We start from the raw sequence: 26,003 nt of genomic DNA on the forward strand, positions 1-26,003 counted from the left end.
TCAAGGGCTGTGTGTAACTTCGAAACCTTGTCTGCATCTCAGATGCTACCGTATCGTGTACCCTTTTCAGTGCACTGTTTTTCACCCTGGACCCATAGGGTTCGTATCCTAAACCTTTCTCTTCAGGGGCTACAGACTGCTGTGTAATATACTACATAGAGATAGCTAGAAGACACAACTTGGATATAAATACACAAAGAGGAGATCTCTTTCCATCTCTATGGTGTACAACCCTGCTAGCTTTACCGCGCTTCTACTGTTCTGCTCGATTATCGGCTGCTGATAGCACTCAGAGCAACTATCCAGGCACAATTATAGCTTATTGTCTTTTCTAAAAATAACATTCTTTTTTTATTCACGTCTACCAAGATATTTGTTCACATCTTGATTTTGTTGACTATGGGGAAATAATTAACTAAACAAAATATTTTGGGGGTTTTTATTTCTGTTTACATGACATCCAGTGTTACTCACTCCCTGACCCTCGCATGGGACAGGATATGACATCATAATAGTAATAATATGACTTCCTGTTTTACTTGAATTTTCTTTGGAGTTTTGTTTGAAAGGAAAATGTTTGACAAAACACCTGCTGTTACTGACTGCAAAGCAGGATCAATGAATCAGCTGACATTGATTATTTATTTTTTTATTTAAAAAGGAAGGAAATAACCATCATTTTTCTGGTTCAGCTAAACTTAGATCCTTGTTTTTGGTTCTTGAGTAAATTAGACCATGCCCATTTCAAGCTTATCTTTTAAAGTAAGAAGTTATTTCAGAATAATTAGGCAAGTAAAGCTGGATAACTCAATAAATATGCTTTTGTAGTATACCCATCTGGACTGCTGCCAATGTCGACCCCACTACTGTGTCACGCTGCCTTCAAAATGCTCCTCAGAACTGGGAAATACGAGGTTCCCAAACGGGAAGTAAACAGTTGAACGACCCTCCCAAGTCGGACTTCCGAGTGGAAAAGTCTGAGGTCATTTTGAGTTGTGATGTTTCGTCACTGACCTTTCTCACCTTTTCAATCAAAAGATTTAAAAAACTAATCAACAGTTTGACATCGTCTAATTCACTGTATCAATGTGGATAATGCAGCTAGTTTGACATCGTCTAATTCACTGTATCAATGTGGATAATGCAGCTAGTTTGACAATATTATCAACATTAAGAAAGCTAGTCAACTCTATCATTAGCTATGTTAGCTAGCTCATCTAGCTAGCAAAAACCTATTTGGTTTAAGAATTGTTTCCGAATTCAAAAGCAATTGAACATTGCAATGTCAGACTTACGACTTTCTAACTGGGAAATGTTTCAGTTCCAACGAGCATTAGCTTCTGACTAACCCTTAAAGGAGTTATCCTTAGCTTCTGACTAAAGGAGTTATCCTTAGCTTCTGACTAACCCTTAAAGGAGTTATCCTTAGCTTCTGACTAACCCTTAAAGGAGTTATCCTTAGCTTCTGACTAACCCTTAAAGGAGTTATCCTTAGCTTCTGACTAACCCTTAAAGGAGTTATCCTTAGCTTCTGACTAACCCTTAAAGGAGTTATCCTTAGCTTCTGACTAACTCTTAAAGGAGTTATCCTTAGCTTCTGACTAACCCTTAAAGGAGTTATCCTTAGCTTCTGACTAACCCTTAAAGGAGTTATCCTTAGCTTCTGACTAACCCTTAAAGGAGTTATCCTTAGCTTCTGACTAACCCTTAAAGGAGTTATCCTTAGCTTCTGACTAACTCTTAAAGGAGTTATCCTTAGCTTCTGACTAACCCTTAAAGGAGTTATCCTTAGCTTCTGACTAACCCTTAAAGGAGTTATCCTTAGCTTCTGACTAACCCTTAAAGGAGTTATCCTTAGCTTCTGACTAACTCTTAAAGTAGTTATCCTTAGCTTCTGTTTCCTCTTGTGGTTTTACGACAAGTCACAATCAAGGCAGCACACAAAGCAAAGACGAAAAACGTTTTCAAACACGACATCTGTTCTTCTTTTGGTTTTACACTATCGAAGACATCAGTCCTCCAAAACCAGACGGCCTCTCTGCTGAGTGGAAATAGAAACTAAAAAGTGTTCCTTTTGAAGTAGAACAAGCCTTCCCTGGTTTCCAGATACGTGTAGTGTACCACAAAGCAGGATCAACAAGTTAACCGGTGAACTTGCCTAAATATTCTGAAATAACTTTATTTATTTAAAACGACAAGCTTGAAATGGGCACGGTCTAAACTGAACCAATAACTAAAAACACGTTTTAAAGTTTAGCTTTCTGATTAATAAAGCAGAAAATATATCTTTATTTTTAGTTGTGTATTTAATGTTAGCTGTTGAACTCATTGATCCTGCTTTGTATACCTCTCCGGATGAGTTGCCAGATCGTTTTTGTTGTTGTCATGTCAAACAGAACGGTATTTATCTACAAATGAGCAAAGATAAAACAAAACAACAACCAAAAAAGTTTGAAATCTGAAGAAGAAGAAAAAAAGCAGGTCTTTGCTGTCTGACATTTTGGTCATTTAACAGACGCTCTTATCCAGAGCAACTTCCTGTCTATTCCCAACCAGGGATCTATGTCCTAATTCCTGACTAGGCCGGCTACTGCTAAACTACTGTGCTTTCTCTCTCACACTGTCTTGTTCTATGTCTATTCTAATACTCGTGGCACAAAACACTGAATACTGTATATGTCTGAAAAACAAACACAGACTAGTGCACCATTTATGGATGTATTGATACTGCACTTCTACTCAACCTGTGGGACAGAATTACATGGAACTGGGCGACTTTCTGATCAAAACAACACATATACAGGATTAAACAGGACCCGGAGTTTTACCTGCACAATATACATTCATAGGGGTTCTATAACCGTTAGAGCTTCTATAACAAGAAACACTCTGGCTCCAGTTATAGCTTTTATATATATATATATATATATATATATATATATATATATATATATATATATATATATATATATATATATATATATATATATATAAAACAAGGGCCCCGAGTTGTTCCTTGTTAGTTCACACAATCATGCAGATAAAACTCCTGGCTCCGAGTTAGCAATGAGACCTACATGCAGGATGTTCAGGAATGCTGGACTAAAAACACAACTAATAGTAGTTGTTGTTGTTGCTGTTGTTAGCGTTAGCACAAATGGCAAATCAATGATGTTTTAATAACTTCTAGGACCTATACTACTACTACTACTACTACTACTACTACTACCCCTGAGATTGTCTGCATCCCAAACGGCACCCTATCCCCTATATAGTGTAATAATTTTGCCCACTTCCCCATAGGGCTCTGGTCTAAAGTAGTGCACTATTTAGGGTATAGGGTAGTGTTTTGGTCTACAGGGTGAAACCTCCTTTGTCTTTTCCCTCTTTTTGTGTATTTTGCATTTTTAAAACTGTGTTCGTACATTAGGACTGTCGATTACCATTAATATAACTATTATTATTATTGTTATTATTATTAAAAAAAATACATTTCTTATCGGATTTTGGTATTTTGTCTTTTTTCTGTGTGTGTGTTTCTCAATATAATATATACAGTGGGGCAAAAAAGTATTTAGTATTTAGACAGACCTGTTAATTAAATGATGAAAAGACGAGGATGAAGCAGTCTGACAATGTAGAAGGCTCATTACAGTTTCTCGATCGGGTACAAGCATCTTTTGGAACTGTGGTTAAACCTATAGCAAACCAACCATGGTCAAATGAATTGTGGTTACATGTACCTATAGCAAACCAACCATGGTCAAATGAATTGTGGTTACATGTACCTATAGCAAACCAACCATGGTCAAATTAACTGGTTAAATGTACCTATAGCAAACCAACCATGGTCAAATTAACTGGAGTTAAACGGACCTATAGCAAACCAACCATGGTCAAATTAACTGGAGTTAAATGTACCTTTGGCAAACCAACCATGGTCAAATTAACTATTGATAAACATACCTATAGCAAACCAACCACGGTCAAATGAATTGGTTAAACGGACCTATAGCAAACCAACCATGGTCAAATGAACTGGTTAAACGGACCTATAGCAAACCAACCATGGTCAAATGAACTGGTTAAACGGACCTATAGCAAACCAACCATGGTCAAATTAACTGGAGTTAAATGTACCTTTGGCAAACCAACCATGGTCAAATTAACTATTGATAAACATACCTATAGCAAACCAACCATGGTCAAATGAACTGGTTAAACGGACCTATAGCAAACCAACCATGGTCAAATGAACTGGTTAAACGGACCTATAGCAAACCAACCATGGTCAAATGATTAAATAGATTTTCAGAATGTCAGATTAAGTTCCTACCTTTGTTTCCTGGATCGAATATCTTAGACCCAATTTTTTGCTAAACTTTATATACAATTGTCATAAATGAATACAAAGTTGAGTGTAAAAAGTGTTTAGCTCACAGAATATCAACACGTAGCAGGCTGCACAAAATGTTAAATGTCTTCAGTAGTAGTAGACTATAAGGAAAGATGAGGACTGTCTAACTGCTATGATTCTTGACAACACTGCAGAGAAGAAAGTTGAGTTATTTTGTAAGTAACTTTGGGGTTTTACTCCTAAACACATCATCTCCAACATTAAAGCTTTGTTTTCGATGTGATTTGAGACTTGGTTGATATTAGTTGTGTTCCTACATTGTATTCACCAGGGTCCTTATTTCTTTAGTGGGTTGTGTTTCTGCATCGGTGGAAAGTTGCCGAGCCGATGAGCCCACCAGCCTTCACATCGAATACATGCATCTGGATTACGATGATGGTGATGAATGAATCACACAATGTGGATATTTAATTGTTTTCCTTTTGATCAGGAATAATATTTAATTTGATGTGTATGAATTGGGGGGGTGAAATATGCATAAAAAAAGGACAGTAAATTACCCATAATTCCTGCATCTTTTGATAGTTGTATTTCCAAATTTGATCATCATGATTTAGTTACTGCAAAGACAATCTATTGATCTGAAATCAAATCTACCTAAAAGACAGACTAACTTTCTGTTTTGTCAGCTTAGATTCAACAAATATATGTTTGTGTTCATCTTTTTTGCAGACAGTCATGTTTTAAAGAATGCACTTGCGATTCTGACGGTATCATTTGGTTTGGATTCATGTATTTGTTTTGAGAAGACAGCTCTATTCTAAAAATAAAATAAAAAGTCCTGTTTTGCAAACTGTCACATAGTTTTGTGTCTTGTGAACACCGTTTCGACAACTGACAACGTTGTTACAAAAAAAATGCATGTATGAGATTGAGAAACTGTAAAACTGTAAATAGTGGAGTCTCTTATCTGTTTAGAAGTGTGAATGGATTATTCAAATTAAATTCACCGGATTGACCACCAGGTGGCAGTGATTCGTCATGGGAAAGTGTTTCACAAACTACCAAAAGTGTACGGGTCTGTATCTTCGTCGTCTCCAGTGACCTCATCTGCCTACATGGTTTTCACACAAAAACTGGAAATTATAAAAACTAAATTTAACTTGAAAATGTGCTTTCCTCCCACTGCAAACTTTAAACCATATGTACGAACAGTTTATATTGGTGAAATATTGTGTTCCCAGAAGGCAACAGTAGCAGGAATATATGACGACACTATTTCAGAACAATAAAACAGGAAACTAAATCGAAAAGGCAATTGTTTGTGTTTAGTGAGAAGAGTGAAACTACCATTAACTGTTGTTCTTGCATCTAGTTTGTCAGGATGGCCGAGCTGTCTAAGGCGCTGCGTTCAGGTCGCAGTCTCCCCTGGAGGCGTGGGTTCGAATCACACTTCTGACAGTCTATTTTGTTGTACTCCCGAGTGGCGCAGCGGTGTAAGGCAATGCATCTCAGCGCTAGTGCCGTCACTACAGACACCCTGGTTTGAATCCAGGCTGTATCACAACCAATTTCATTGGTCCTACTGTACAGTAGTAAGTATATAAACTCAAGTGTTTTCCTCTATGCGATCCGTAGTTTAACGGTAGAACAGACTATTTCCATTGACGTTTTGTAGGCTACGTCTGAATACAGCAATATTACATTTCTCGAGTAGACAATATTTAATTTATCAACATAATACATTATTACACATATCATGACCATTGCAGAATAAATTCCTCACCTTTTCTGGCCATGATGAGTTCATAATCTCGAAAAAGACATACAACAAATTACCATGGGCATCGCTCATTTAATTGAGCCTATTAGGCTATATTATATTTTATAGTTTTTGCTCTAGCCTAGAATAGATTAGCCTATATGCATCCAACAGGGAGCGCAGTTTATAACATTTCCAGGGGGAGTTGCTCGAGGCAGGTCAATTTGTTGCTAAAGATGCTAAATGACGTTGTGATGTCATCGCGTAATAACGTAAATCTACGTCATTACGTAGAATACACACAATAACGTTACTCAAATTGACTGGCTATCTAGGCCAAAAATATGATTTGACATTTGTTAGTTTAGATTAGTTTGTTTTTCAATTTTTTTTGTAATAAAATTTATATAAACACAACGCGTTTTATATGATCAGATATTTTTATTTTTAAACACAACACATTTTATTATTGAACAATTACACATTACACATTATTGAACAATTACATTTCATTTATTTTATTTTTATCTAGTAAACCTACACATTCTGAACAATTATAGTTTTAAGCAGTGTATTGGTAGTTAGTTATCGTGACTGGCTGCAAAAGTGCGTTGTGAGTGACGTCAACAGCAGGCGCTCAGCTCGTGCACAGGCAGATGATTTGCAATTTGCGGTAATCACTGCTGGCCTGTGCACGAGCTGCGCCTGCTGCTGACGTCACACACAATGCACTTTTGCAGCCTGTCACGGGTGTTGTGACTGAGTGCGTGACAAAAGAAAATAGTTTTGTGTCATTTAGAGGGAAAATGCATTTTAGCGTTTGAGTCACTTTTCAAAAGTTGCTTAAAGTTCCAAATACATTTCTAAAAGTAGCTACATTTGTATTTCAGAAAACTCTTGAGCAGAAGTATCCGATCTAAGAAACCATTTCATGGATGCTTTTAATGTGTTACGGTTATTGTGTCTCCGACAACAAGCAAAGCTAAACCTGAATTTGTTTAATAAACTTTCCTTGATTTTTATATCCGTCTCAGAACTTGTGACATTGATTAGATGTTACATTACCTTTCTCCTCAGAAGCCATTCCAGAGCCAACCCAGAATGGCTTCCATATCGTCTCTCCCAGAGCAGGATCTCTCCTGTCCTGTTTGTCTTCAAGAATCCTGTCATCCTGAGGTGTAGCCACAGTTTCTGGAAAGCCTTGTCTTCTGTAAAGCCTGTCTGTCTTCTGTAAAGCCTGTCTGTCTTCTATAAAGCCTGTCTGTCTTCTGTAAAGCCTGTCTGTCTTCTATAATGCCTGTCTGTCTTCTGTAAAGCCTGTCTGTCTTCTATAAAGCCTGTCTGTCTTCTGTAAAGCCTGTCTGTCTTCTGTAAAGCCTGTCTGCAGGAGACTAAAGGAACTTTGGGAATGTCCACTTTACAGGAAGAGATCGTGAAAATCATCCTCCCCTTAACGTGGCCTTGAGGAACCTGTGTGAAGCCTTCTCACCGTCCCAGCTAGAAACTCAAGAGGACGTTTGAGATGTTCTGCAGTCTGCACAGAGAGAAATTCAAGCTCTTCTGTCTGGAGGATAAACAGCCTGCCTGTGTGGTGTGGCAGACTGCAAAACTACACACCAACCATACTACACACCGCCCCGTAGATGAAGCTGTTCTGGATCACAAGGTAATGTCGTATAAACACATTCAATATAGTATACTTAAGCAAGAAGGCACGAGGGGGTGTGATATATGGCCAATACACCACGGCTAAGGGCTGTTCTCGAGCACGACGCAATGCGGAGTGCCTGGATACAGTCCTTCGCCGTGGTATATTGGCTTTATATCACACCCCCTCGTGCCTTCTTGCTATTATATTCATACACAGACAATGTTGTTTAATTATAGGAGAAAGTGAAGACTGGAATGAAGCCCTTTAAACAAGTTAAATCAACATGTGATAAAACAAGCATAACATTTCGCTCTGTATTTCAGTACAAACCAGTCTCTGAGGTCTGGAGCTTTTACAGCCAAGCAGTAGTCTACTCGAATCAACTCATATGTATATATATATATATAGTTTCATAGTAATATCGTTATCTCTCTCCGTGTGTCCAGAGCCAGAACCAGGGCACATAGAGGAGCAGATTAAGGAGGAAGAGCAGGCCAGGACAGCTGCACTGAAGGAGGAAGAGGAGGCCAGGATAGCTGCACTGAAGGAGGAAGAGGAGGCCAGGACAGCTGCACTGAAGGAGGAAGAGGAGGCCAGGATAGCTGCACTGAAGGAGGAAGAGGAGGCCAGGACAGCTGCACTGAAGGAGGAAGAGGAGGCCAGGATAGCTGCACTGAAGGAGGAAGAGGAGGCCAGGACAGCTGCACTGAAGGAGGAAGAGGAAGAGGAGGCCAGGACAGCTGCACGTACCTATAGCAAACCAACCATGGTCAAATGAACTGGTTAAACGGACCTATAGCAAACCAACCTTGGTCAAATTAACTGGTTAAACGGACCTATAGCAAACCAACCTTGGTCAAATGAACTGGTTAAACGGAACTATAGCAAACCAACCTTGGTCAAATGAACTGGTTAAACGGACCTATAGCAAACCAACCTTGGTCAAATGAACTGGTTAAACGGACCTATAGCAAACCAACCTTGGTCAAATGAACTGGTTAAACGGACCTATAGCAAACCAACCTTGGTCAAATGAACTGGTTTAACGGACCTATAGCAAACCAACCATGGTCAAATGAACTGGTTAAACGGACCTATAGCAAACCAACCTTGGTCAAATGAACTGGTTAAACGGACCTATAGCAAACCAACCATGGTCAAATGAACTGGTTAAACAGACCTATAGCAAACCAACCTTGGTCAAATGAACTGGTTAAACGGACCTATAGCAAACCAACCTTGGTCAAATGAACTGGTTAAACGGAACTATAGCAAACCAACCTTGGTCAAATGAACTGGTTAAACGGACCTATAGCAAACCAACCTTGGTCAAATGAACTGGTTAAACGGACCTATAGCAAACCAACCTTGGTCAAATGAACTGGTTAAACGGACCTATAGCAAACCAACCTTGGTCAAATGAACTGGTTTAACGGACCTATAGCAAACCAACCATGGTCAAATGAACTGGTTAAACGGACCTATAGCAAACCAACCTTGGTCAAATGAACTGGTTAAACGGACCTATAGCAAACCAACCATGGTCAAATGAACTGGTTAAACAGACCTATAGCAAACCAACCTTGGTCAAATGAACTGGTTAAACAGACCTATAGCAAACCAACCATGGTCAAATGATTAAATAGATTTTCAGGATGTCAGATAAAGTTCTTGCCTTTGTTTCCTGGATCGAATATCTTAGACCCATTTTTTTGCTAAACTTTAAATACAATTGTCATCAATGAATACAAAGTTGAGTGTAAAAAGTGTTTTGCTCACAGAATATCAACACGTAGCAGGCTGCACAAAATGTTAAATGTCTTCAGTAGTAGTAGACTATAAGGAAAGATGAGGACTGTCTAACTGCTATGATTCTTGACAACACTGCAGAGAAGAAAGTTGAGTTATTTTATAAGTAACTTTGGGGTTTTACTCCTAAACACATCATCTCCAACATTAAAGCTTTGTTTTCGGTGTGATTTGAGACTTGGTTGATATTAGTTGTGTTCCTCCATTGTATTCACCAGGGTCCTTATTTCTTTAGTGGGTTGTGTTTCTGCATCGGTGGAAAGTTGCCGAGCCGATGAGCCCACCAGCCTTCACATCGAATACATGCATCTGGATTACGATGATGGTGATGAATGAATCACACAATGTGGATATTTCATTTCTTTCCTTTTGATCAGGAATAATATTAAATTTGATGTGTATACATTTTTTTGGGGGGGGGGGGTTGAAATATGCATTAAAAAAGGACAGTAAATTACCCATAATTCCTGCATCTTTTGATAGTTGTATTTCCAAATTTGATCATCATGATTTAGTTACTGCAAAGACAATCTATTGATCTGAAATCAAATCTACCTAAAAGACAGACTAACTTTCTGTTTTGTCAGCTTAGACTCAACAAATATATGTTTGTGTTCATCTTTTTTGCAGACAGTCATGTTTTAAAGAATGCACTTGCGATTCTGACGGTATCATTTGGTTTGGATTGATGTACTTGTTTTGAGAAGACAGCTACATTTTAAAAATACATTTAAAAAGTTCTGTTTTGCAAACTGTCACATAGTTTTGTGTCTTGTGAACACCGTTTCGACAACTGACAACGTTGTTACAAAAAAAATGCATGTATGAGATTGAGAAACTGTAATACTGTAAATAGTGGAGTCTCTTATCTGTTCAGAAGTCTGAATGGATTATTCACATTAAATTCACCGGATTGACCACCAGGTGGCAGTGATTCGTCATGGGAAAGTGTTTCACAAACTACCAAAAGTGTACGGGTCTGTATCTTCGTCGTCTCCAGTGACCTCATCTGCCTACATGGTTTTCACACAAAAACTGGAATTTATAAAAACTAAATTTAACTTGAAAATGTGCTTTCCTCCCACTGCAAACTTTAAACCATATGTACGAACAGTTTATATTGGTGAAATATTGTTTTCCCAGAAGGCAACAGTCGCTGGAATATATGACGACACTATTTCAGAACAATAAAACAGGAAACTAAATCGAAAAGGCAATTGTGTTTGTGAGAAGAGTGACTACCATTAACTGTTGTTCTTGCATCTAGTGTGTCAGGATGGCCGAGCGGTCTAAGGCGCTGCGTTCAGGTCGCAGTCTCCCCTGGAGGCGTGGGTTCGAATCCCACTTCTGACAGTCTATTTTGTTGGGCTCGCGAGTGGCGCAGCGGTGTAAGGCAATGCATCTCAGCGCTAGTGCCGTCACTACAAACACCCTGGTTTGAATCCAGGCTGTATCACAACCAATTTCATTGGTCCTACTGTACAGTAGTAAGTATATAAACTCAAGTGTTTTCCTCTATGCGATCCGTAGTTTAACGGTAGAACAGACTATTTCCATTGACGTTTTGTAGGCTACGTCTGAATACAGCAATATTACATTTCTCGAGTAGACAATATTTAATTTATCAACATAATACATTATTACACATATCATGACCATTGCAGAATAAATTCCTCACCTTTTCTGGCCATGATGAGTTCATAATCTCGAAAAAGACATACAACAAATTACCATGGGCATCGCTCATTTAATTGAGCCTATATTATATTTAGTGGGTTGTGTTTCTGCGTCGGTGGAAAGTTGCCGAGCCGATGAGCCCACCAGCCTTCACATCAAATACATGCATCTGGATTACGATGATGGTGATGAATGAATCACACAATGTGGATATTTCATTTCTTTCCTTTTGATCAGGAATAATATTAAATTTGATGTGTATACATTTTTTTGGGGGGGGGGGGGTTGAAATATGCATTAAAAAAGGACAGTAAATTACCCATAATTCCTGCATCTTTTGATAGTTGTATTTCCAAATTTGATCATCATGATTTAGTTACTGCAAAGACAATCTATTGATCTGAAATCAAATCTACCTAAAAGACAGACTAACTTTCTGTTTTGTCAGCTTAGACTCAACAAATATATGTTTGTGTTCATCTTTTTTGCAGACAGTCATGTTTTAAAGAATGCACTTGCGATTCTGACGGTATCATTTGGTTTGGATTCATGTACTTGTTTTGAGAAGACAGCTACATTTTAAAAATAAAATAAGAAGTACTGTTTTGCAAACTGTCACCTAGTTTTGTGTCTTGTGAACACCGTTTCGACAACTGACAACGTTGTTACAAAAAAAATGCATGTATGAGATTGAGAAACTGTAAATAGTCTCTTATCTGTTTAGAAGTCTGAATGGATTATTCACATTAAATTCACCGGATTGACCACCAGGTGGCAGTGATTCGTCATGGGAAAGTGTTTCACAAACTACCAAAAGTGTACGGGTCTGTATCTTCGTCGTCTCCAGTGACCTCATCTGCCTACATGGTTTTCACACAAAAACTGGAATTTGTAAAAACTAAATTTAACTTGAAAATGTGCTTTCCTCCCACTGCAAACTTTAAACCATATGTACGAACAGTTTATATTGGTGAAATATTGTTTTCCCAGAAGGCAACAGTCGCTGGAATATATGACGACACTATTTCAGAACAATAAAACAGGAAACTAAATCGAAAAGGCAATTGTGTTAGTGAGAAGAGTGACTACCATTAACTGTTGTTCTTGCATCTAGTGTGTCAGGATGGCCGAGCGGTCTAAGGCGCTGCGTTCAGGTCGCAGTCTCCCCTGGAGGCGTGGGTTCGAATCCCACTTCTGACAGTCTATTTTGTTGGGCTCGCGAGTGGCGCAGCGGTGTAAGGCAATGCATCTCAGCGCTAGTGCCGTCACTACAAACACCCTGGTTTGAATCCAGGCTGTATCACAACCGGCCGTGAAAGGGAGCCCATAGGGCGGAGAACAATTTGCTCAGCCTCGTCCAGGATTGTTCTTAATAACGGACGTGCCTGGTTAAATAAAATAAAAATGTAAAACATCTCAAATAATTATATATAGTCATCTATTTCCTACTATTTATTTCATTTCCATGATAATTGAAGAATAAATTCCTCACCTTTTCCGACTGATGATTTCATACTCGCGAAATAGTCTACAACAAATTAGGATACTTTTTCCATTGCCGTTTTGAAGGCAACGTCCCATCTCATTTCATTGGTCCTACTGTACAGTAGTAAGTATATAAACTCAAGTGTTTTCCTCTATGCGATCCGTAGTTTAACGGTAGAACAGACTTTTTTTCCATTGACGTTTTGTAGGTTACGTCTGAATACAGCAATGTTACATTTCTCGAGTAGACAGTATTTAATTTATCAACATAATACATTATTATACATATCATGACCATTGCAGAATAAATTCCTCACCTTTTCTGGCCATGATGAGTTCATAATCTCGTTGCCAACTAATTTCCAGGGGGAATTGCTCGAGGCAGGTCTTTATTTTATTATTATTTTTAAAAATTTGTTTTATTAATTTCAAATCAATACATAAAGCACATGAGGGAACACAAGCATACATAGATTACAAACAATAGACAATCGAGCTAGGGGGTACAATATCACATTACAATTACACAAGGACCTTAAGGGACATGCATATACTTACAATTCTAACAGCTTTTTTTGTTAGTAGAGCATTTAACCGTCTTAAAATACAGTTCAATTTATTTTTGTAGGGTACGAAAATGTGGTTTTCTGTTTGTAAATTTACATTTGTGTATATGAAATTTGGCCAAAAGAATAATGAAATGAATTACATAAAAATGATTCCGCTTATTTCTATTGTATGTAAAGAATCCAAACAGTACATCTCTCCACAATAGTGTAAAATCTTCATAAATGTGTTCAATTATAAACCTACTGATGTCTTGCCACAGTTTTCTTACATGAATACAATGCCAAAAAAGATGCAACACTGTTTCTGGGTGGTCATTACAAAAGGAGCAATTTGAGTTGATGTTTTCCTTAAACTTCTTCATATAGTGGTTGGCAGGATAATATTTATGAATAATTTTAAAGGAAACTTCCTTGCTCGAGGCAGGTCGATTTGTTGCTAAATGACGTTGTGATGTCATCGCGTAATAACGTAAAATTGCGTCTTTACGTGGAATACACAATAACGTTACTCAAATTGACTGGCTATCTCGGCGAAAAATATGATTTGACATTTGATGGTTTAGATTTGTTTGTTTATCAGATTTTTTTTTTGGGGGGGGGAAGAAATATAAACACAACGCATTTTATATGATCAGATATTTTAATTTTTAAACACAACACATTTAATTATCAATCATGTCAGATAACGGCCCCCAGTTTGTGTCCGATTGATTCATCGACACCATTATTTAGACTAATGTAAAGTCAGTTATTGTTGGTTGATCTCTAATGAAGTCAGTCAGGTTGTAGTACAACTGTTCTAACACTAGATGGAGACAAATAACCCGTTTAGAAACTCCTTACGACATCTGCACGTTAGCGCATTATACAAGACTTATACTTTCTTAATGTCGATATTCATTAATTTGTTGTTTTACCCAGTATTGAAAAGATTACTTTAAAGGGTCGAGGGAATGTCTAAATATAAAATGTATTAATAAAAAAGATGTCAAACGGTCACAACCATTGGTGTGCTACATCCAAGTTGGTTCCACTCTGAAAATGGTTATAGTGAACGCACTAGACTACCGCCACAAACATAAACAGTAAGGCTGTCAAACGATTCAAATGATTAATAATCAAGATAATGGCATTACTTCATCGAGATTTATCAACAACAACAAAATAATCTATCAAATTTGGCCCTAAATAAAATAACGATTTTTCCATTGATGTTTAAACGGCATTTTCACCTTAAACAAAACAAGAGTCACTAACATACAGCAATCAATGTTTCAGCATTATACTGAAACATCATACTGAAACATTGATCAGAGGGAGTAGACCTACTGAAACATTGATCAGAGGGAGTAGACCTACTGAAACATTGATCAGAGGGAGTAGACCTACTGAAACATTGATCAGAGGGAGTAGACCTACTGAAACATTGATCAGAGGGAGTAGACCTACTGAAACATTGATCAGAGGGAGTAGACCTACTGAAACATTGATCAGAGGGAGTAGACCTACTGAAACATTGATCAGAGGGAGTAGAACTACTGATAACAGCTAGTTTTCCTCTCCCCACCCAGACCACTCCCAGAGGGAGTTGCTCTTTGCGGTTCTCTTTTTTTGTTGTTGTTGACCATTTTAATTTAAAAACAATCACAGTAAGGTACAGTACTTAATTATTACCAAGAAATTATTTGATATTGAGATAAAAAAAATAATAATTTGCATTGAAACTTCTATATGCTGACTGTCTAATCACTGGCTTGCATGGAGGTGAACCTTTATGTAAAGCTTATTCATCAAACTGTCCTCATCCTCAAACAATTACTTTCATGTTTGGTGAAGGGAGAGAGAGAGAGAGAGAGATTACATTTAACCAATTACATTTTGGATGGCAAAGTAAACGCTCAGTTTGGAATAATGGAATAACCACGTGAACGTAAATGGATTTGAGATGTGCGTAGCTGAGTTGAGCAAGCGAGAGTCGTCACTAGTTACCACAGCCTTAAAGTCATAAACCGTGCACATTTCTACAATTTATCTTCTTCAAATGTGATTTTAAATCTAACCACACTGCAAACCTTATGCCTAGCACTAAATTAAGACCAAAAAGCTCATGTTTGTTTTCATACATTTTTACGAAATAGACCATTTTGACTTTGTAGCTGTGGTAACTAGTGGAAACCGAGAGCGCAAACAAACGAAAAGAGAGCGAGAGAGACAGAGAGAGAGGAACCATAGTTGGGGGAGCATCTATTTATCTTCCGAGGAATGCCTGAAATCTTCGAGGCGATGGGGACTGTTCTCCGGATTATTCTCTGCATGGATCATACTACGTGTTATTTCACGCTGTCGGTATCGGTATGATTAACGTAAAGTTGGATTACGGGAGTATGGAGAGGAGGAAGAGCCTGTTTCCCTGGCTGGTACTCTTCACGGTGCAGTTCAGCCGGAGTTCACAGCAAGTACTCAGAATAGGTAAATGCAATGGGCGGTATAGCCTAATACCAATACTATATATACTATTGGTTTCATATAGAGAATTGTATCTGCAATAGTAGTATCTATTGTCGAAAGTAGTATCTGTTCTCTAGCCTAGTATCCACGTCTATGGTTGGTATAGTCCATTGGTCACTAACCTTTTCTGACTGAGCCAAGATCACTTTTGCGAGTCCCAAATACAAGCCGAGATCTACCGCTCAGAAGTTTTTCTAACGTGACTTTAAAACGCCTATGTAACATAACCCAATTAATAACCGTTCTGTAGTAAGTAGGCTATAGTCCCAATACATTTTCACTGCATATATGCTATGCCTGAATTGCCAATGTTGTTCTTCTCAAACCATTTAGAAATATATATATATATATATATATATATATATATATATATATATATATATATATATATATGCACACACAGTGCATTCAGAAAGTATTCAGACCCTTGACTTTTTACATTACAGCCATATTCTAAAATGGATTAAAAAATAAATAAAAATTCTCATAAATCTACACACGATAACGCATAATGACAAAGCAATAACAGGTTTTGAGAAATTGTTGCTAATTTATAAAAATGTTACTGAAATACCACATTTACCTAAGTATTCAGACCCGTTATTCAGTACCTTGTTGAAGCATCTTTGGCAGCGATTACAGCCTGGAGTCTTCTTGGGTCTGATGCTACTAGCTTGGCACACCTGTATTTGGGGAGTTTCTCCCATTCTTCTCTGCAGATCCTCTCAAGCTCTGTCAGGTTGGATGGGAAGCGTCGCTGCACAGCTATTTTCAGGTTTCTCCAGAGATGTTCAATCAGGTTCAAGTCTGGGCTCTGGCTGGGCCAATCAAGGACATTCAAAGACTTGTCCCGAAGCCACTCCTGCATTGTCTTGGCTGTGTGCTTAGGGTCATTGTCCTGTTGGAAGGTGAACCTTCGTCCCAGTCTGAGGTCCGGAGCGCTCTGGAGCAGGTTTTCATCAACAATCTCTCCGTACTTTGCTCTGTTCATCTTTCCCTCGATCCTGACTAGTCTCCCAGTCCCTGCCGCTGAAAAACATCCCCACAGCATGATGCTAACCACCATGATTCACCATAGATCTGGCAGTCTGATGGACTAATCTGGGTTTGACGGATGCCAGGAGAATGCTATCTGTCCCAATGCATAGTGCCAACTGTAAAGTTTGGTGGAGGAGGAATAAAGTCTGGGGCTGTTTTTCATGGTTCGGGCCCCTTAGTTCTAGTGAAGGAAAATATTAACGCTACAGCATACAATGACATTCCAGACGGTTATGTGCTTCCAACTTTGGGGCAACAGATTGGGGAAGGTCCTTTCCTGTTTCAGCATGACAATTCCCCCGTGCACAAAGCGAAGTCCATACAGAAAAGGTTTGTCGAGATCAGTGTGAACGAACTTGACTGGCCCGCACAGAGCACAGACCTCAACTCCAGTGAACACCTTTGGGATGAATTGGATGGGATCCTCCTCTTTTTAATAGAGGCCATCAGCAATTGCTTTACCTATAGAAATGTTGCGCAACATGAGCTCATGGGCTCTCATAAGGTGTTTGATTAGATTTTCGATTACATTTGCATTGATGTCAGAGTGACTAGAGGAACAACAGAGTGCCGAGTACCAGGCAGTTAGCAAGTTTGGTAGGCTACTAATGACCAGCAGCAGCATCAGATGTGGGAGAAGCCTAATTACCGTGATAGATTAGATTAGATCCAACTTTATTGTCATTGAACAAGTACAAGTACAGTACATTGAAATGCAGTTAGCATCTGGCCAGAAGTGCAAATAAAAGAGTACAACATTTTTTCAAGTGAAACAATTAAATACAATGTATGTTATTAAGTGGGATGTACAAATATGCAATGAAGGCAAATGGCAAGTACAAATGGCAAGTCTAAATGTGCAATGAAGGCAAATTGAAAGGGCAAGGAGGCATGCAACTGAAATACAGGGAGAGCAGCAATGAGGTTACCGAGATAGTCATGTACATGTACAACTGAATAATGTCCTTAATCAGACTTTGCAAAGCAATGTCAGAGTCCAGTAGGACCGTGAAGAGTGCAAAGTAGAGTAGGTCCCTGAGAGGCAGTACTAAGCAGTGGGCGGGTGGATATGGCTAGTAGCGTGTCACAGAATTCAGCAGGGTTACAGTAGCTAGAAATAAACTGTTCTTGAGCCTGCTAGTGTGGAAACGTAGAGATCTGCACCGCCTGCCTGATGGTAGGAGGGCAAACAGTTTGTGGCATGGATGTGAAGGGTTCCTGATGATGCAGCGCCCAATGCAGACACTGCTTGCACTGGAGGTCTACAATGGCAGGGAGTTGGGCACCAGTGATGTGAGTATCCGCCAAACCACACTGTGGCGCAGTTAGTCAGATTGCGCTTGACCATGCAGCCGTAAAAGTTCACCAGGATCTTGGGAGACAGGCGGGCCTTCTTCAGCCTCCTCAAAAAGTGCAGGCCCGGCTGTGCCTTTTTGACCAGGGTTGAGGTGTTGAGGGTCCAGGAGTGGTCCTCGTAGATGAAGACACCCAGGAATTTGAAGCTGGGCACACGCGCCACCTCAGTGCCGTCAATGAGAACTGGGGCATGGCTGCAGCTTTTAGACTTCCTGTAATCCACAATAAGCTCCTTGGTTTTCTTTGTATTGAGGGCCAGGTTGTTGTCAGCGCACCATGCAGCCAGGTGCTTGACCTCCTCCCTGTCGGCTGACTCGTCATTGTCACTGATCAGACCTACCACCGTAGTGTCGTCTGTGAACTTGACTATGGTGTTGGAACCGTGTACAGGAATGCAGTCGTAGGTGAAGAGGGAGTACAGGAGGGGACTCAGCACGCAGCCCTGTGGCACACCGGTGTTCAGATTCTGTGTTGAGGAAGTGAAGTTGTCTAACCTGACAGACTGGGGTCTGTTGGTCAGGAAGTCCTAAGTCCAGTTACAGAGAGAGGGGCTGATCCCTAGGTCATGGAGTTTGGTGACCAGCCTAGAGGGAATGACTGTATTGAATGCTGAGCTAAAGTCTATGAACAGCATTCTCACATAGGTGTTGGTTTTGTCCAGATAGGTCAGGGCAGAGTGTAAAGCTGTGGAGATGGCGTCCTCTGTAAACCTGTTTGGTCGGTAGGTGATCCACTGTTGGAGGAAGGCAGGACTTAAGGTAGGCCAAAACCAGTCTTTTCGAAAAACACTTCATGATCGTGGGGGTGAGTGCAACAGGTCGGAAGTCATTCAGGCTTGATGCGGTCGACTGCTTCGGCACTGGCACAATGGTTAAGGTCTTAAAGCACTGGAATTTGTCTGCCTTAGTGATTTGTGACCGCCGGTGTGGTGATAATACGGTCACCGCAACAGCCTTAGGTGGGACTTCCAATTTCATTGGCTGATCGCTCCTGATGACCCTGTTGGAGTCATGTCCAACCAGCCAATCGTGAAGAAGATATTTGACTACTTCAGAATGGAGATGGCCTCAATGGCGCTGCCCATGTGCTCACAGAGGCCATAATTTAATGGATGGATATAAGATTGTAACCTCTTTCCATCTCTATGGAGAAAGCAGATCTCCCAAAAGTGTACACTTGTTCACTTCCATTGATTTAAAACCCATGCATCCACCAATCCAGTGCTTTTAGGTTGGTGTACCCTTCAGGGATTATTGGGATGCACCCAATGAGTAGATTAAAACAGAATGAGAGGGTCAAGAGGTGATTGTTGATTGAATGGGACTGGTAATAGGTGCCTCTGAAATTGAATGCATTTCACAGTGAATAAATGGGTGATTCTCCCCAGACACAAATGGCTTGGAGACTTGTTTGGGAGAATGCAGAGACAGAGTGGGGTTAATAGATGTCACCGAGTTTCAGAAGTACGCTCCTGTTGAGTCACAGTGTAAAATAATTTTCACCTCTGTGACTGAATGGCGGCTAATTCTGGAACATTCTAGAATAGTCTGATAGTAGAAAATTCTAGAACAGTTATTGAGGAACATTTCTAGAAGAGTCTTAGGAACGTTCTACAACAGTGTGATTGGGGAGCATTCTAGAATACTGAGTAACATTCTAGAACACTGAGGAACATTCTAGAACAGTCAGATCGTTATACTTTTACACTCATAATTTCCCACTGCTACTCTGTTCTTTATTTTATTCTTATTATTATCTATCCTGATGCCTAGTCACTTTACCCTGCCTGCATGTACACATCTACCTCTAATACCTTATTATTATCTATCCTGATGTCTAGTCACTTTACCCTGCCTTCATGTACATATCTACCTCAAATACCTTATTATTATCTATCCTGATGTCTAGTCACTTTACCCTGCCTTCATGTACATATCTACCTCAAATACCTTATTATTATCTATCCTGATGCCTAGTCACTTTACCCTGCCTTCATGTACATATCTACCTCAAAAACCTTATTATTATCTATCCTGATGACTAGTCACTTTACCCTGCCTTCATGTACATATCTACCTCAAATACCTTATTATTATCTATCCTGATGACTAGTCACTTTACCCTGCCTTCATGTACATATCTACCTCAAATACCTTATTATTATCTATCCTGATGCCTAGTCACTTTACCCTGCCTTCATGTACATATCTACCTCAAAAACCTTATTATTATCTATCCTGATGTCTAGTCACTTTACCCTGCCTTCATGTACATATCTACCTCAAATACCTTGTACCTCTGCACATTGATCTGGTGCTTCCTTTAAACTTTTAGAGGTTAAAACCATTAAGAGGTTAATGACTGTGATAGGAGATAACAGAGGATGGATCAACAACGTTGTAGTTACTCCACAACACTAACATAAAGGAAGAAATCCTGTACAGAATAAAACATATTCCAAAACATGCATCCTGTTTGCAACAAGGCACTAAAGTAATACTGCAAAAAAAATGACATGTTAGTCCTGAATGTAAAGTGTTGCATAAAGACAGACAGACAGGCAGGCAGGCAGACAGACAGACAGGCAGACAGACAGACAGACAGGCAGACAGACAGACAGGCAGACAGACAGACAGACAGAAAGACAGACAGACAGACGTGCAGAGGTACATTCTACACCTGCATTGCTTGCGGTTTGGGGGTTTTAGGCTGGGTTTCTGTACAGCACTTTGATATATCAGCTGATGTACGAAGGGCTATATAAATACATTTGATTTGATTTTGAGATTAGATAGCAGAGTTTCCCCAACATCGGAGCCTTTAGGTGGTAATCAACTAATTTATGATTATTATGATTATTTGAATCAGCTGTGTAGTGCTAGGGGAAAAGAGTTTTCAGTGTATGCTTATACATTTTTGTTGTGTAAAACAAGAAAGAGAGATTCAGTCAAGTATTATATTACAACAATTATCGTTAAGATCCCTGTGTGTCAGTCTGGTGTGGAATGGGTTTGGAATAGAGGTCGACCGATTCATCGGAATGGCCGATTAATTAGGGCCGATTTCAAGTTGTCATAACAATCGGAAATCGGTATTTTTGGACACCGATTTTGCCGATCTTTTTTATTTGTACATTTTTTTACACCTTTATTTAATATTTTTTTTAACTAGGCAAGTCAGTTAAAGAACACATTCTTATTTTCAATGATGGCCTAGGAACAGTGGGTTAACTGCCTGTTCAGGGGCAGAACGACAGATTTTTACATTGTCAGCTCAGGGATTCAATGTTGCAATTTTAGTTAACTAGTCCAACGCTCTAACTACCTGCCTCTCACTCCACGAGGAGCCTGCCTGTTACGTGAATGCAGTAAGAAGCCAAGGTAAGTTGCTAGCTAGCATTAAACGTACCTTGTAAAAAACAATCAATCTTAACATAATCACTAGTTAACTACACATGGTTGATGATATTACTAGTTTATCTAGCGTTTCCTGCGTTGCCTATAATCAATGCAACGGTGGGGGATGATTTAACAAAAGCGCATTTGAGAAAAAAGCACAATCGTTCCACGACTGTACCTGACCATAAACACCATGCCTTTCTTAAAATCAATACACAGAAGTATTTATTTTTAAACCTGCATATTTAGCTAAAAGAAATCCAGGTTAGCAGGCAATATATTTACCAGGTGAAATTGTGTCACTTCTCTTGTGTTCATTGCACACAGAGTCAGGGTATATGCAACAGTTTGGGCAGCCTGGCTCATTGCGAACTAATTTGACAGAATTTTACTATTGGAAGTTCCTGGTTCGAGCCCAGGTAGGGGCGAGGAGAGGGACATAAGCTATACTGTTACACTGGCAATACTAAAGTACCTATAAGAACATCCAATAGTCAAAGGTATATGAAATACAAATGGTATAGAGAGAAATAGTCCTATAAATACTATATTAACTACAAACTAAAACCTCTTATCTTGGAATATTGAAGTCTCATGTTAAAAGGAACCACCAGCTTTCATATGTTCTCATGTTCTGAGCAAGAAACTGAAACGTTAGCTTTCTTACATGGCACATATTGCACTTTTACTTTCTTCTCCAACACTTTGTTTTTGCATTATTTAAACCAAATTGAACATGTTTCATTATTTATTTGAGGCTAAATTGATTTTTATTGATGTATTATATTAAGTTAAAATAAGTGTTGATTCAGTATTGTTGTAATTGTCATTATTACAAAAAAAAAAGTTTTTTTAAAATCAGCCGATTAATCGGTATCGGCGTTGAAAAATCATAATCGGTCGACCTCTAGTTTGGAACGTTAACGTCCCCCTGTGTGTGTGTCTGGTGTGAAATGGGCTTTGAAATGTTCCAAAGACAGGGCAGGGTTTGACTAGCAGATGCCACATCTAATTTTGTTCAGTTCAGCTTCATAAGAAAGGAGACAGACAGACAGAGAAAGAGACAGAGAGAGAGAGGGAGTGAAATTGATGGTCTCATGTGGGGCAAAAAACTGGTGCACTCAATTCAATTATCTCTCCTTTAGCCTGATGTGCCCTCTATCCTCTCTCTCTCTCTTTCTCTCTCTCTCTCTCTCTGTCTCTCTCTCTCTCCCTCTGTCTTTTTCTCTCTCACTCTCTCACTCTGTCTCTTTCTCTCTCTCCTTTAGCCTGATGTTCCCTCTATCCTCTCTCTCTCTCTGTTTCTCTCTCTCTCTCTCTCTCTCTCTGTCTTTTTCTCTCTCTCCTTTAGCCTGATGTTCCCTCTATCCTCTCTCTCTCTCTCTCTCTCTCTCTCACAGTTTCTCTCTCTCTCTCTCTCTCTCTCTCCTTTAGCCTGATGTTCCCTCTATCCTCTCTCTCTCCTTTAGCCTGATGTTCCCTCTATTCTCTCTCTCTCTCTCTCTCTCTCTCTCTCTCTCTTTCCCTCCTTTAGCATGATGTTCCCTATATCCTCTCTCTCTCTCTCTCTCTCTCGCTCTCTTTCTCACTCTCCTTTAGCCTGATGTTCCCTCTATCCTCTCTCTCACTCTCTGTCTATCTCCTTTAGCCCGATGTGCCCTCTATCCTCTCTCTCTCTCTCTCTCTCTCCATTTGTATGTCCAGCTGTTTCTCTGGTACAAGACAGCTGACACGTCTGTTCTTCTTTTGGGGTTGAGGGATATGAAGGTCACAGGGTCTCTCCCTGTTGTCCTCCTCTCTTTCTATCTTCCTCTCGCTCCCCATCTCTTCCTCCCTCCATCTCTCCCTCACTCAGTATCAGAACAAAAAACAAAAATATAAACACAACATGTTAAGTGTTGGTCCCATGTTTTATGAGCTGAAAAAAAAATCCCAGGAATGTTCCATATGCAAAACAAAGCTTATTTCTCTCAATTTTTGTGCACAAATATTTTTACATCCTTTTGCCAAGATAATCCATCCACCTGACAGGTGTGGCATATCAAGAAGCTGATTAAACAGCATGGTCATTACACAGGTGCACCTTGTTCTGGGGACAATAAAAAGAGCACTCTAAAATCTGCAGTTTTGTCACACAACACAATGCCACAGATGTCAAAAAAAAGTTTTGACGGAGCACGCAATTGGCATGCTGACTGCAGGAATGTCCACCAGAGCTGTTGCCCCAGGTTACAGTGGGTCCGCTATACAGCTCTCTCTCATAGAGAGGGGAAGTCGACTGTTTTTATGGTTGGTCGTAAAATGCTCTATGCTCTATGCTCTGTGCTCTGTGCTCTGTCGTGTTTGAGATTTGGAATGTAAATTGTGGAACACAGAGAGACACTTGGACAATCAAAAGTTTGATTAAATTAAACAATATTTATATTTTTTGAGAATGTGGGAGAGGTCCGTGGACACCTAAGGGACAGTCATGACGAGTGCGTTTTATTTGGGGATTTCATGAAGGACAGGAAACCCTCATTACTGTGTCTTTGGTTGAGTCCACTTCTTAATTATGGGGTTAAATATTCTAAACATTTTGAACCGCATGTGATTAAACAGGAAACTATTTGCGAAAACAACAACAGACGCTATCCAGAACCGCTGAGAAAGCGACAACTACGAAAGGCATTGTGACTTCTGGGGAAGTTAACCAGAGACTCTCTGATGAACTGAACTCTCCAGCAGACGGACCAGATTCCAACAGAGATGACATTGTGACTTCGGGCGTAAATATAAACACAATGCAATTATTTTAGAATGAGCGGCCGTTCATATTTAAAGGATTAGCATTTCAATTAATATAATTATCAACTGTGTGTAGTGAATAGGGTGCAGTGTAGGGGGGAGTGCAGTAGGGTGGGGGTGCAGTACAGGAAGTGCAGTAGGGTTAGCGCTGTAGAGGGAGTGCAGTAGGGTTAGCACAGTACCGGAAGTGCAGTAGGGTTAGCGCTGTAGAGGGAGTGCAGTATAGAAAGTGAAGTAGGGTTAGCACAGTACAGGAAGTGCAGTAGGGTTAGCACAGTAGAGGAGGTGAGGTAGGGTTAGTGCAGTAGGGTTAGCGCTGTAGAGGGTTAGCGCAGTACAGGAAGTGCAGTAGGGTTAGCACAGTAGAGGAAGTGAGGTAGGGTTAGTGCAGTAGGGTTAGCGCTGTAGAGGGTTAGCGCAGTACAGGAAGTGCAGTAGGGTTAGCACAGTACAGGAAGTGCAGTAGGGTTAGCGCAGTAGAGGAAGTGAGGTAGGGTTAGTGCAGTACAGGAAGTGCAGTAGGGTTAGCGCAGTACAGGAAGTGCAGTAGGGTTAGCGCCATCTTTCTATCTCTCCATCCATCCCCCCTCCATATCTTCCTTCCTCCCCCTCTCTCCCTCCATATCCCCCCTCTCTCCCTCCATATCTTCCTCCCTCCCCCTCTCTCAACTGTGTGTAGTGAATAGGGTGCAGTGTAGGGGGGAGTGCAGTAGGGTGGGGGTGCAGTACAGGAAGTGCAGTAGGGTTAGCGCTGTAGAGGGAGTGCAGTAGGGTTAGCGCAGTAGGGTTAGCGCTGTAGAGGGAGTGCAGTAGGGTTAGCACAGTACCGGAAGTGCAGTAGGGTTAGCGCTGTAGAGGGAGTGCAGTATAGAAAGTGAAGTAGGGTTAGCACAGTACAGGAAGTGCAGTAGGGTTAGCACAGTAGAGGAGGTGAGGTAGGGTTAGTGCAGTAGGGTTAGCGCTGTAGAGGGTTAGCGCAGTACAGGAAGTGCAGTAGGGTAGGACAGTAGAGGAAGTGAGGTAGGGTTAGTGCAGTAGGGTTAGCGCTGTAGAGGGTTAGCGCAGTACAGGAAGTGCAGTAGGGTTAGCACAGTACAGGAAGTGCAGTAGGGTTAGCGCAGTAGAGGAAGTGAGGTAGGGTTAGTGCAGTACAGGAAGTGCAGTAGGGTTAGCGCAGTACAGGAAGTGCAGTAGGGTTAGCGCCATCTTTCTATCTCTCCATCCATCCCCCCCTCCATATCTTCCTTCCTCCCCCTCTCTCCCTCCATATCTTCCTCCCTCCCCCCTCTCTCCCTCCATATCCACCCCTCTCTCCCTCCATATCTTCCTCCCTCCCCCCTCTCTCCATATCTTCATTTATTGTAGATAAAGTATTGCAGATAAAGGATTGTAGATAATGTAGTGCATATAATGTATTGTAGATAATGTAGTGCATATCATGTATTGCAGATAATGTATAGCAGATCATGTATTGCAGATCATGTATTGTAGATCATGTATTGTAGATCATGTATTGTAGATCATGTATAGCAGATAATGTATAGTAGATCATGTATTGCAGATCATGTATTGTAGATCATGTATTGTAGATCATGTATAGCAGATA

At 40.0% G+C, this 26,003-nt stretch overlaps 1 protein-coding gene and 2 non-coding genes across 6 annotated transcripts in view; all 3 read left to right on the plus strand.

Moving 5' to 3' along the window:
- Positions 1-10,849: 10,849 nt before the first annotated feature.
- Positions 10,850-10,932, plus strand: trnal-cag. The gene has a single exon. It is a non-coding gene; the product is annotated as a tRNA-Leu (tRNA).
- A 1,441-nt stretch (positions 10,933-12,373) lies between these two features.
- On the plus strand, positions 12,374-12,456 carry trnal-cag. Its single transcript has one exon. It is a non-coding gene; the product is annotated as a tRNA-Leu (tRNA).
- A 3,064-nt stretch (positions 12,457-15,520) lies between these two features.
- grik1a (glutamate receptor, ionotropic, kainate 1a) overlaps positions 15,521-26,003 on the plus strand; it is a 92,964-nt gene continuing 82,481 nt past the window's right edge. For 2 of the 4 annotated variants that reach the window (XR_005040398.1, XM_036967581.1), the window contains exon 1: positions 15,521-15,779. Coding sequence is in view for 3 of the 4 variants with exons in the window: in XM_036967581.1 (XP_036823476.1) it covers positions 15,665-15,779 (115 nt within the window). In the remaining variant the exon portion in view is untranslated. The remainder of the gene's footprint in view (positions 15,780-26,003) is intronic. The other 2 variants (XM_036967580.1, XM_036967582.1) reach the window with 1 other exon arrangement.

This window comes from Oncorhynchus mykiss, chromosome Y, assembly GCF_013265735.2.
Source record: "Oncorhynchus mykiss isolate Arlee chromosome Y, USDA_OmykA_1.1, whole genome shotgun sequence".
Lineage (NCBI taxonomy): Eukaryota > Metazoa > Chordata > Actinopteri > Salmoniformes > Salmonidae > Oncorhynchus > Oncorhynchus mykiss.